The sequence below is a fragment of the Ceratotherium simum genome, chromosome 30 (assembly GCF_057802395.1).
Source record: "Ceratotherium simum simum isolate JZ-2026a chromosome 30, ASM5780239v1, whole genome shotgun sequence".
Classification (NCBI taxonomy): domain Eukaryota; kingdom Metazoa; phylum Chordata; class Mammalia; order Perissodactyla; family Rhinocerotidae; genus Ceratotherium; species Ceratotherium simum.
Window position 1 is genome coordinate 1538574 of NC_141929.1, and position 12839 is coordinate 1551412.

The 12839-nt window shown below is 50.9% G+C and overlaps 1 protein-coding gene across 4 annotated transcripts in view; it reads right to left on the minus strand.

Moving 5' to 3' along the window:
• The window catches only part of ACSF3 (acyl-CoA synthetase family member 3), a 79431-nt gene that overhangs the window by 58578 nt on the left and 8014 nt on the right, over positions 1-12839 (minus strand). For all 4 annotated transcript variants that reach the window (XM_087419784.1, XM_087419782.1, XM_004437021.3 and 1 more), the window contains exon 3: positions 12003-12158. In XM_087419784.1, the coding sequence (XP_087275910.1) occupies positions 12003-12158 (156 nt within the window). The remainder of the gene's footprint in view (positions 1-12002; positions 12159-12839) is intronic.

Below are 12839 nucleotides of genomic sequence, written 5' to 3' on the forward strand. Positions count from 1 at the left end.
CTGAGAGAATTTGTCATCAGCAGAGTGAATTTGTCACTACAAGAACTATGAGAAGTTCTTCAGGATAACGGAAGCACAGATCTGAGGAACATACAAAGAGTGCCAGAGAAGGAAACACGTAGGTAATTATATTAAAACTTAAGGACTCCTGATTGTTTAAAGCAACAGTAGTAATGATGCATCATGAAGATAAAGGAAGGAAATAATAAAGAACAGCAGTTAATGGAATAGAAAGCACAGATGCATTAGAGAAAATCAACATCAAAGCTGGTTTCTTTGAAAAGATGAATAAAATTGATAAACCTCTAAAACAAGAGTGATCAAGAAAAAAGAGTGAAAACATATACTAAACATAATCAGACAGTGAAAGGAGACATCACTACAGATCCTAGAGACAGTGAAAGAATAATGAGAAATTATAAACTACTTTATGCCAACTAATTTGACAAATTGACAACATGGACAATTACCTTTAAAAACAAAAACTTACCAAAACCAACACAAGAAACAAAATAGAAAATATTAGAAGTCCTGCGTCTATTAAAGAAACTGAATCCTTAATTTAAAACCTTCCCAGAAAGGCCCAGCCTAGATGACGTCAATGGTAAATTCTACTAAACGCTGCAGTAAAGACTAGTTCCAGCCTTACACAAACTCTCCCAGAGAAAGAGGAGCTGCAAACCCCTTTCAGGAGGTGAGCACAATGGGACCCCTGGTGGTCGGCCAGCCACTGACAGAGGCAGCCTGAGTAAATCTCAAAAATGCTGTGCTCAGTGAAAGAAGCAGATGAGCATGAGGACCCCGTCCATGCGAGGTTCAAGAACTAACTATAAACTGACCAGCAGGGTCATCAACTCAGAGGAGCTGGTGCCTCTAGTGGGTGACTGACTGGAGGGAGTCATGAAAGAACAGGGGGAGGGGAATGTTTATATCCCACCTGGTGCACATTACACAGGTGTACTCATGAGAACACACTAAACCACGTGCGTTCACTCCACGTACACGACACCCCAATAAAAGGAAATGAAAGCACACACACACACACACACACACACACACACACACACAACACACCCACCAACAGGACTCAGATTAACGAGACTGACAACACTCAGTGTGGGTAAGGATGGAGAGAAGTCAGCACTCTCATCCTGCTGGTGGGAGGATAAAACACGCAACTACTTTGGAGAACTCGGGCAGTTTCAACCAAAACTAAATACATGTCCAGCCCAGTGGATGTCTAGCACCAGTAGGTACAGATCTAAGAGAAACGTCCACAGAAAGATCTTTATGAGAATGTTTATGGAGCTTTATGCATAATACAGGCACACCTTGGAGATATTATGGGTTGGGTTCCAGAACACCACAATAAAGCAAATACCACGGGGCCGGCCCCATGGCGTAGCGGTTAAGTGCATGCGCTCCGCTGCTGGCGGCCCGGGTTCGGATCCCGGGCGCACACCGACACACCACTTGTCGGGCCATGCTGTGGTGGCGTCCCATATACAGTGGAGAAAGATGGCACGGATGTTAGCTCACTGCCAGTCTTGCCCAGCAAAAAAACGAGGAGGATTGGCATGGATGTTAGCTCAGGTGATCTTCCTCACACACACACACTAAATAAGTAAATAAATTAAAAAAAAAAAAAAAAAGCAAATACCACAATAAAGGGAGTCATGAATTTTTTAGTTCCCCAGTGCATATAAAAGTTATGTTTACACTATAGTCTATTAAGTATGCAATAGCATTATGTCTAAAAAAAAACAATGTACATACCTTAATTAAAAATACTTTATTGCTTCCAAACCAAGACATGGAAGCAACCCAAACGCCCATCAACTGATGAATAGATAAAGAAGATGTGGTATATATATATACAATGGAATACTACTCAGCCATAAAAAAAGACAAAATCGTCCCATTTGCAACAACATGGATGGACCTTGAGAATATTATGGTAAGCAAAATAAGCCAGACAGAGAAAGACAAACACCATATCATTTGTCTCCTATGTGGAAGATAAACAAATACAGGGATAAAGAGAAGAGATTAGTGGTTTCCAAAGGGGCAGGAGGTTGTGGGGTGGGTGAAAGGGTAAAGGGGCACATACGTATGGTGACGGATAAAAACTAGACTATTGGTGGTGGGCATGATGCAATCTATACAGAAACTGATATATAATAACGTATACCTGAAATCACACAATGTTATAAACCATTATGACCTCAATAAAATAAAAAAATTAAAAAAATACTTTACTGCTAAAAAATGCTAACCATCATCTGAGCCTTCTACAAGTCATAATCTTTTTGCTGGTGGAGGGTCTTGTGAAAGACACAGTATGTGCAAAACACAATAAAGCAAGGTGTGCCTGTATCCCCCAACGGGAGACAACCCAGCATCCTTCATCAGCAGAACAGATAAACAAACCGTGACACTTTCATGCACTGAAATACAACATGCCATACAACAAGAACAAATGACAACTGATGCGATGCAAGAATAAACCTTAACATTGCATGATGAACTAAAAGCAGCAATGGTACACCCTGTCGAGTCCACTTACATGAAGAACGTGCGAGAGTAACCGGTGGTGACAGAAGCCAGGCTAATATGACCTCTGGAGGGTGGGGATGGGGCACTGATGTGAGAGGGCACGAGAGAGCACTGTGGGTGATGACAACACTCTCTCTTCATCTGGGCGGTGCCTGTTACACAGATGCATACATAGATGTAATGTATGATGTTGCAGATTTAACTTACCTTAATACATGTAAATCACGCCTCAGTTAAAACAGAAGCAGCCACAACAACAGTCCCCAATGAATAACAGCTCTGGGCGGGATGCCTCAGTGAGTGTTGACATCACAGAGCAAGGGACAGCGGGCGTCATGTGCCCCTGCTGGATGAACACACACACCACCTCTGAAGTCCACCCCCCCCACCCAACCAAAACCAAACCAAACCAAACCCAACCCCTGAATCTTACAGGCCTCTAGATCTAACTACCACTTTTCAACAAATACGAGGACAGAGGAACATGTTAAATGACACCACAGGGATGCATCCCACAAGACCAGAAAGTCTACAGGACACACAGCCCAATTTTTTTTTTTATTGATTTTTTTTACATTGTAAAATTTTGGGTTGTACATTTTTGTTTGTCCATCACCACATATGTCTCCCTTCACCCCTTGTGCCCACCCCCCACCCCCACTGCCCCTGTAACCACAATACAGTTTTCTCTGTCCATGTGTTGGTTTATATTCCACACATGAGTGAGATCATACAGTGCTTGTCTTTCTCCTTCTGGCTTACTTCACTTAACATAATACCCACCAGGCCCATCCATGTTGTTGCAAATGGGACAATTTTGTCTTTTTTTATGGCTGAGTAGTATTCCATTGTATATATATACCACATCTTCTTGATCCAATCGTCAGTCGAGGGACACTTAGGTTGCTTCCACTTCTTGGCTATAGTGAATAATGCACAGCCCAATTCTTTTTGTGTGCCGAGGAAGATTCGCCCTGAGCTTACATCTGTCACTTATCTTCCTCTTTTTTTTTTTTCTGAGGAAGATTCGCCCTGAGCTAACATCTGTGCCAATCTTCCTCTACTTTGTATGTGGGAAGCCACCACAGCATGGCTGACAAGTGATGTAGGTCCATGCCTGGGATCTGAACCCGTGAACCTGAGCCGCTGAAGCAGAGCACACTAAAATTTTAACCGCTATGCCACAGGGCCTTCCCCCAATTTCTTAAACAGAAAGTGCAGGGAAAGGGCTGAGAGGAAACTTCCCCGTGAAGCAACACAAGTGGCTGATCCCCCAAGCACAAGGTCAGGACGTGACTGAGATCCAGCTCAAACAAATTACAACAGTGAGGCGCCACCAACAGCGCATGTATGGACGGAACGCGTGATGACACAAAGGGACTCTTGCTCACTGCCTCACTGTGACCGAGGTGCTATCATCAACTCTAAGAAAAAGCGTCTCCACCTCTAGGAGATGCTGAAACCATATGCGGTCTGGGATTCATCTGAACAAACTCCTGAGATAGGAGAAGATGTTTCTAGATGAGACAAGAACAGCTCTGAGTCAGTAACTGTGAAGCTGGGCAATGCATATGGGTATTCATTTCTCTTATAGACGTCTGGAACATTCCATCCCTCAACAGCTTTAAGATCTGATGAACAGAGGACTGAGACTGGGCTCTCTCTCTCGGAGCCCTTGAACTCTGATATTCTGTGGTTCTCTACAGGCTAAGAAGGGACCTAACATCACTTATTAGCAAGAAAAATACAACTCAGGGTTAACCTGTCAGCATTTGGAAGTTCATTCAGATCAGCACCACTCCCATCTCCCCATTGCTGAGTTGACAGGAAATGAGTGTGTATGGAAATGAGAAGTGAGGATAAAAAATGTGCACACGGTGTGCCCCACCCCCCCAACCCACACTTCTTCCTGCCACTGAGCAGGGGAAATAAACCCTAATGGCTCGAAATCAGTGGGTACTAAGCAGTGAGTCCAGCAATCGAGAACAAAGCATGGGAAGTCCAGGCCCACAGAAATCCAAGAGGACAAAGACCACCTGCAGGCCGCCCTCACCACCCCAGGGCGGCCGTGACCTTGACCAAGCCCTGCCCTGTCTTCTCACACGAAGATATTAATTTGGACTAATCCCTGAGGTTCCCTCCAAGCTCTGAAATGCAGATCACTGGAAATTCTGTGTGGCATCCTACTTCCCACTGGCTTGTAAAGAAACGCAGCTCTGCCAAATTGGTGCTGACGTGGGTGGCAGCCTCACTGCCCCCATCACTAGGGAATGCGTGGGTCCTGGGAGGAGTGCAGCCAAGTGGACACACTGGACACCACCGGACTTCCCCTGGGAGCATCGATATCCTGATCTGGATGACTACGAGCAGCCTCATGCTCCCGTGTCCTCGCCCAGGGCTTCAGTGCATTCAGTGTGGCTGACCTGTGAGCAGATTCCACCACCACCCAGCCTGATGAGTCCCGATGACACCCTCACCTTAGCCCAGTCCTCTTCTGCTCACCAGGGGCTCGATGTTACCACAAGCACTCAGTCAACACGCACAGAGGCATAGACTTCACTGTGACATGTGGCAGTGAGGCACCGCGCACCGGCACGAGGAGGAAGGACAGGTGGCACGAGTGAGCCATCCATCCACCTGGGGACCTGTGGTCCCGGTCAGGCCTCCTCCACTGGCCACACACGTGGTCCTCAGGCTTCCCACACAAAGCTGAAGGAAGGACGGGGCATGCGGTCAGCCAAATGAAACATGATGACCTGTCCTACGATCATCAATGTGGACATCTGACCTGGCACACAGCTGACATCTACCCCAAGAGCCGTCTCCTGACAACAGCCCACAGCTGGGAAGGCCTCGCCATTCCTGGAATTCTCCCACATCAGCAAAGGGGCAGCTGCTGTCCTGAAGCAGGATATTTAAGACAGCAGTGTTCCTCCTCCATGGTGTTCAACACACCCAAAAACTACAATCGCAGATCTGGGGGATCCCCCAAAAGAACAAGAAGCGTCCCTAGGCCTGCATTTTACTAGTGAAAACAGCTGTGGGGCAGCCAGACTGCAGCACCCTGCTTTGACACAAGCTGTCACGGCACAGACCAGACAGCATTCCCAAACCAGGCTGCATAGAGGGAACCCCTGGGAGTCGGGGTCCTGCCCCACATCTGACACAGTAGCGTGAGGGGTCCAGGCACCTCTTTTACTCACCATCTCCCCCGCCTGACCCCACTGTGCAGCCAGGACTGGAAACCCAGGGTCAGATCCCACTCCTACAAGACCGCCAGGCCAAGGAGACCAAAGATGGGGTTCCTGCAGGTGAGGAACTGCACCAACACTTACTCAGCTCAGACCAACTGCTCAAAGGACTCAATCACTGTTTTTTGGTAATCCTAAACAACACACAGGAAGCAGTTCTGCTTCTGCTTTTGAAGGTGCTCTGGCCAAGGTTGGGAGGTGAGAAAGAACACTTCATAACCAAAGGCCAGCAATGGGAGAACAGAGGCCTATCGGGCTCCTAAGGCCAGCGTCCTAGTGACCCCACACTGTGGATCAGATCTCTGAGTCCTGTGTGCACCCCCTGTCCTACTGACCCCACACTGTGGATCAGATCTCTGAGGTCCATGTGCACCCCCTGTCCTAGTGACCCACACTGTGGATCAGATCTCTGAGTCCTGTGTGCAACCCTGTCCTAGTGACCCCACACTGTGGATCAGATCTCTGAGGTCCATGTGCACCTCCTGTCCTAGTGACCCCAGAGTGTGCATCAGATCTCTGAGGCCTGTGTGTGCACCCTCTGTCCTAGTGACCCCACACGGTGGATCAGATCTCTGAGGCCTGTGTGTGCACCCACCGTCCTAGTGACCCCACACTGTGGATCAGATCTCTGAGGCCTGTGTGTGCACCCCCTGTCCTAGTGACCCCACACTGTGGATCAGATCTCTGAGGTCCGTGTGCACCCCCTGTCCTAGTGACTCCACACTGTGGATCTGATCTCTGAGTCCTGTGTGCACCTCGTCCTAGTGACCCCATAGTGTGGATCAGATCTCTGAGGCCTATGTGGGTATGATGTGCACTGCTTCCCTTCCCCAAACTCTGCCTGTACCTTGAAACACACACTGCTCAAAAAAGCCCCCCTCCCACTTCAACAGATGCTGACTCTTCAGATCCCAGAATGAACTTCATCTGGGGCCAGAGGTCTACCATGGCAACATGTTTAACCAAAGGAAGTGGTGTCCTGGGCAAGGGCACTTGCCTCGACATAAGTACTGGTGGTTAACCCAACAGCCTGCACGGCTGAGCCCTGAGAATAATCAGCTCGGTGTCCTGACCCCATGAGACCAGGGTTCTGGAGCATCCTCTTGCCTTGCCGGGCTCATCACACTCTGCTGGCCTAGCCTCTGCCCTGGGACAGGTTCCCCAGCAGGTCAATAGAGGAGTAAGGGCCAGCCCATGGTCCCGCCCTGATTCAGGTCCCGCCCTGCTGCTGGAAGTTGCCCCCACCGTGAGTGGCAGTGATTGGGAGGAATTCAGCTAGAGTGAAGTTATCTGAGACAAGGAATCGATCGAGACTCTCGACAGCCTCATCAACACCCAGAGTTCGTTCTTCAGGGGTGACGTTGGACAGTTCGCCCATCCATCTTCCCGTCTGTCTTCCGAGTCACTGTCACCTCATCAGTCAGCCTCACGGGTTGCTGAGAGCCTGTCACCCAAAGGTTAGCATGCGTTTTGTTCAGTGGGATGACCTGAAGACCCTGGGATCTAAGGCCATTTAAACACCACCGCACATTTCTGGTCACCCCGCACCACTGCTCTACACATATTTCTTAAATATAAGCTTAGACAAAACTCCAAATTTTAATAATGCTGAAAGCAAGACTTTACTAATATAATAGGTATAACATAGATGTCTAAATTCACAAACCCCTGAAACTCACGGTTGCAATCTTTTATCAACCCCCACATCAAATTTCTTTCACAATTCAGTTCTGCTGTTTTGAGAAATCCCAAGTCAGTGCCAAGAGCCAGGAAGGCGGCCCTCCTATGAGCCACTCATGTGGCCTCCCACCGCCGGCACCTTGACAGGACAAAGGCAGCACCTAAAGGCAGACAAGGTCCCTTGCTGCTCAGAGTGGTGTGGGGGCTGGGAGCCGGTGGGAATGCAGAGCCCAGGGCCCCACCCGCCTCCTGCAGCAGAACCGCTAAGCAGGGCTCTGCAGTCAAGACAGCCCATTCGCTTCCAGGCACTGGGTGGCAGCCACAGAAAGCCAAAGAATTCAATACACGAAACCCGATGCCCCGGGGGCAGGACTGAAACCCCTGCAGGTGTTTCCCTGTCGAGTGCTCACCTGTGCAAAATCCACTCTCATTTTCAGAATATCTAAGCTACAACAGGTATATATTCAGCAAAGTTAATTCTATCAAGCTTTAAAACCAGCAAGATCTCTTTGGAGCGTGGAACATCAAGGATGGGAATCTCTGTTTCCACACAAAATCTCCCATGGCCCAGAGACACCGATGAGCCCGTCCACGCAACATGCCATTGTGCACGGGCAATGGTGGACGGAGCTGGGCCGTGAGCACAGGAGGCCTGATTCTGCTGTCCCGCGTCTTCACAAATGTGCGCAAACCTAGAGCTTTGCAGAGAAGCTTATCCCTTGAAGGGAATCGCTCAGAACAAAACTGTTAAGTGGACAATTGTATTACATTGTATCTATTTAAGCTCTGATTCCTCAGAGGAGTTGATACAACTTTTATTCAACAAATAACCACTCCCTAAGTAATTTCAGGGGACTTTCCCCCATATGGCCCTGGCACAAATCCAGATGGTCACAATGACATGAAAGTAACGCAAGACAGTCTGGAGAGAGGGTTTCCAACCTGCCACCTGCCAGCGTGCCCTCACGGTCCATACAGCACGTGGGGAAGCAAGAGAGGCCCCGGGCCTGGGCACCATGTTGAAACAAGGTGACAACCATTCACCAACAAAGGCTCCGACCCTGCTGCTCTAGGCCCTGGGGAGACATGGTGAACAGGAGGAAAACCGGTGCCCCCAGGGCGCCATTTTAGGGGAGAGAGAAGAAATGAGTGGGACACAAGGGCAGATTCCACGTGGCTCCAAGGGGAGAAGAGCTGCAGTAAACAACAGTGCCCGGGCAGGGCCAGGAACTGGGTTCTGGCTGCAGTACTGAGGGGAGTGGCTGGCGGCAAATGCTTACAGAGCCAAGAGCAAAGCCAGGGCAGGCCGAGGCCGGCAGGGACAGGGCACTAGGGTGGGCGGGGGTGTGCGGAACAGTAGTGAGCCAGTGCAGCTGGAGTGTAGAAGGTGGGGGAGGGAGAGGTCAGGAGGGGCCAGAGTTCGCCTAGGGACAAGGCACGGGTTAGCTGTCTTCCTCTGCTGCGCCAGCCCTGCAATGCATCCCTGCTATCCCTACCAGGTGCACTCACGCCGTTCCCGAATCAGGAACTAGGAAATGGAGACTCTTGCAACGTCCACTTGAGAAGGCCGTCAGCCCGTGGGGCCTGGCCTGTCTGGGTTCCTGATCCAGGCTTTCTGGGGCTCTGAGTCAGGATGGGGACCTGGAGACTCTTGAACTCTGAGCTCTGCCTTCCCTCTGTAATCAACCAGCGCGCTGGAGTGCGGAGGAGGAACCCACAGCAGCACAGGCCCAGATCCTGAGAAAACCTCCCTGCAGCTGGCTGTGTTGGGGGATCAGCCAAGCACCCCTGGTACCAGGGAGGCCCTCCAAGTGGAGGAGAATTTGGAGCGGGGGTTGGGGAAGAGGGCAATTTGCATTTTTTGGGTGTTGCTGCATTCTTGCCACACAAGCCACCCAGACAGTCACAAACGGCTCCCAGGGAAAGCCTCCCCTGTGAAGCACCCCTTGGCTGTCTCTGCTCGCCCTTAGTGGTCCCCTTAGCCCGACAGCCTCAGGTGCCCACCCTCCTCATGCAGCCCAGTCCTCAACATCAGCACAGCGATCCAAGGGTTGGGAAGAGCAGTGCTGAGAATCATGGACGCAGAAGGGCCTTCAGTCAGAACCCCCCCAGGATGGAGTGTGTGCAGAGTGGGCCTGACCATCCTCTTCTGAGAGTCACCTCGGCCCAACCCCCAACCCTGAGGGAGCCACACGTGGGTCTTTAGGTCTAGAAGGTGAACAGGGCCTCAGCCTGCTGCCCTGAAAGGCATCTTTAAGCTGCAGACTGTTCATCTAAAATCATTAAGGGTCCTGCAGCTTAAAAATAAAACACAGAAAGATGTAGGCGGAGCTGTGGTGGCTAAAGGCAGAGGAGGCAGGAAGTGGGAACCTTGCCTGCTGGACCCATCCTGGAGCTGTGCCCGGGGCTCTTGGGACAGGGGCTGAAAGGGACTGCCTTGGCCCACGGGCTACCACCCCTGTTGTCACGTCAACCACTACCATGCTAGATTTCTAAATGTCTTTCTCTAAACCCCAATATCATCACCTGTCAGCAAACAGGCTCACCAGGTCACATGAAGCTTTCCTGCACACTGGATTCTTTCCAGACTTCACTCCAGTGGAAAAAAGAGAAAGGTCCCTTCTTTTCACTTCTCTGCCTCTCTGGGACTGGAAGGCGCCGACATTGGTCTTGGTGCCCCCACCATGCATGCGCCAGGCTCTAGGCCAGGCACTCCCACTCGTTCCCTGGGCTCACACGGCCAAGGGCAGGGATCACTGCTCCTCTTTCTCAGAGGACAAGACTGAGGGTCAGAGCAGCGGAAGGCTGGCCTAGGTTGCGCTGCTCTAATCAGCTGAGCTGGGACTTGGACCTGCCTCATCCTCTCCGCTCCCGACACCGCATGAGAGTTACAGCTGAAGGCCATGAGGAGAGCACGAGGCCTGAGCCTCTCAAGCCCTGCCTCTTTGGTGGCCACAGACAGAAAGGTGGACTTTGGTGAACAATGAATTCCACAGACCAGGGACCCCTGGCTTTCAGAGACCCCTTTGTGAGGAAATTCACACTTGACTAAAACGCAAACTCTGAGCTGCTGGGCAGAGAGCCTGGGAGCTTTTCCAGGCAGACCCTCTGAGGGGCCAGAGGGACTTCAAACAGTGGGAGTGCTGGGTTAGCGCCATGGTGAGCCAGGCGGCCTGCTGAGCACTGGATCAACAAGGCCATGCTCCGCTGGTCGAGGACAGTCCACCCCACGGGACAGCCCCTGCATGGCCACCAGCCCGCGAACCTGTGCACACCAGGCGCCCAGCCTTGGGTTTCTTGCACTCTGCTGTTTCCACAGTCTGAGCATTCTGTGATTTGACAACTATCATGATGTGATCCAAATACTAAGGGTTTTTTCCACATTCACTTTTTCCACCTTTCTCCCCTTGGATAAAAGTTGTATTCATTATGTAAGTTATTGTGTAAATCAACGGACATCTCAAGTCTCACTCAAGGCACTTGGCATCAGGGCCCCTCTGCAGGGTTGAGTGCACTCCTGTTCCTGAGAGCTCAAGGTCCTCCTCTCATAACCTCCATAGACTAAGGAGTAGCTCTTGGGTGCAGTTGGCCCAAGTGCACGGATGGAGTGGACAAGGATACATGGCCTGACAGTCCTCCACCGAGGGCGGCCCTGAGCGGAGCCCTGTCTCATCAGGCCTGGTGCTCAAAGCCACCTCATTCCCACCGACAAACAGAGAACTGACGGTCCGCGGGAGTGCTGTACACCAGGCCACAAAGTGTCAGGTGACAGGGTCAGGGATCTCTCCCTCCAAGGAGGTGCCTTTCATCACTGTGCACTGGGGCTCTGCTCCCACCTCCCTCTCCACATGGCAGCAATCACAAGTCTCCCTCCCCTGCGACCTGACAGCAGTGTTGGGAAGAACACCATGCTGCAAAGAAGACAAGCAGGGAGAGTAAAAGGAGCCCCCAGCTGACCACTCACTCTGGAATGCTGGTGTGGTCAGCTAAAGGATCGCCCCAGAATAACCATGCCCTAATCCCCATGGATATGTGACCTCATGTGGCAAAAGGTACTTGCAGACATGATGAGGTAAGATCTTGAGATGGGGAGGTTACCCTAGATATCCAGGTGGGCCCCACAGTGATCACAGGGTCCTTCTGAGGGGAGGCAGAGGGAGACTTGATCACAGAAGCGGACATGAGATCACAGAAGCAGAGACTGAAGTGATGTAGCCACAAGGCAAGGAATGCAGGTGTCTCTAGAAGCTGGAAGAGGCAAGGAACAGACTTTCCCCCAGAGCCTGCAGACAGAACCAGCCCTGCTGACACCTTAATTTTAGCTCCACAAGACTCATTTCGCAATTCTGACTTCCAAAACTGTGAGAGAATAAACTTGTGCTGTATGAAGCCACCAAGTTTAGGATCATTTGTTACAGTGGCAACAGGAACCTCACACAGCTGGCAAAGTCCACCCACCAGAGGAAGGTGCCTGGTCCACGGGGCACCCAAGTCAAGAGCCAATCCCCGACTTACCAGCTGAGCACTGAAGTTGGGCAGCATCACACAGGTGGCTCCCACCCAGAGTGGACAGAGCAGCTTGTTGACCACACCATGGACGTGATGCAGTGGGAGGACGTGGAGGATCACATCGTCTTTAGTCCACGCCCACTTGCGGACCAGCCCCGTCACCTGCAGTATAAGAGCACAGCCTCAGCAGGCGGGAAGCCACGCAAGGATGAGGGAGTTCAGAGGGGGCAGCCGGGGCTCCCAGCTGAGTAGAGGAGAAGCAGGAAGCAGGCCCATTCTTTGCTGTCCCGCCCTTAACAGGAGATGGCAGCAAAACGACCGAGCGTCTGTGGCTCACACACTTACCCCCTGGTCACCCAACCTCTGCTGCCTGTCTGAGCTCCCTGCTGATTTCAGCACCATCCTCAACCCACCTTAGCTCTGACAGAACCAGAGCCAGGTTTTCCAGGCATATCCTCAGCTTTTACTGAGAAGCAACGTGAGACACGCCCACTGAATCCTCTGAAGTCACTACTGAGGATGTCGTCCTGCAGGCCTCCGTGACCGCTACGCGCAAACGCAGGTGAGATACTCACTCCCTTGGAAATCCAAGTCCAAGAGATGGTCTCTCTAGATGGAAAGTCTGTCTTCCAGTAGAAAGAGATAACAGACCACTGGCATTGCTTACAGCCAGCCGGACTCAGTTTACCCCTGACTTACGAGACTGAGTGAGCCTGAGGCTCAATGGCGCTGACTACCGCCTTCCTCTTCGTAGTTCTGAGCATCTATTTCATTTTATTGCTCCTACTGTATCAGAGTCTTTATCGTACCTACACATACTTTTTGGAAGCAAGAAAGGTTTAC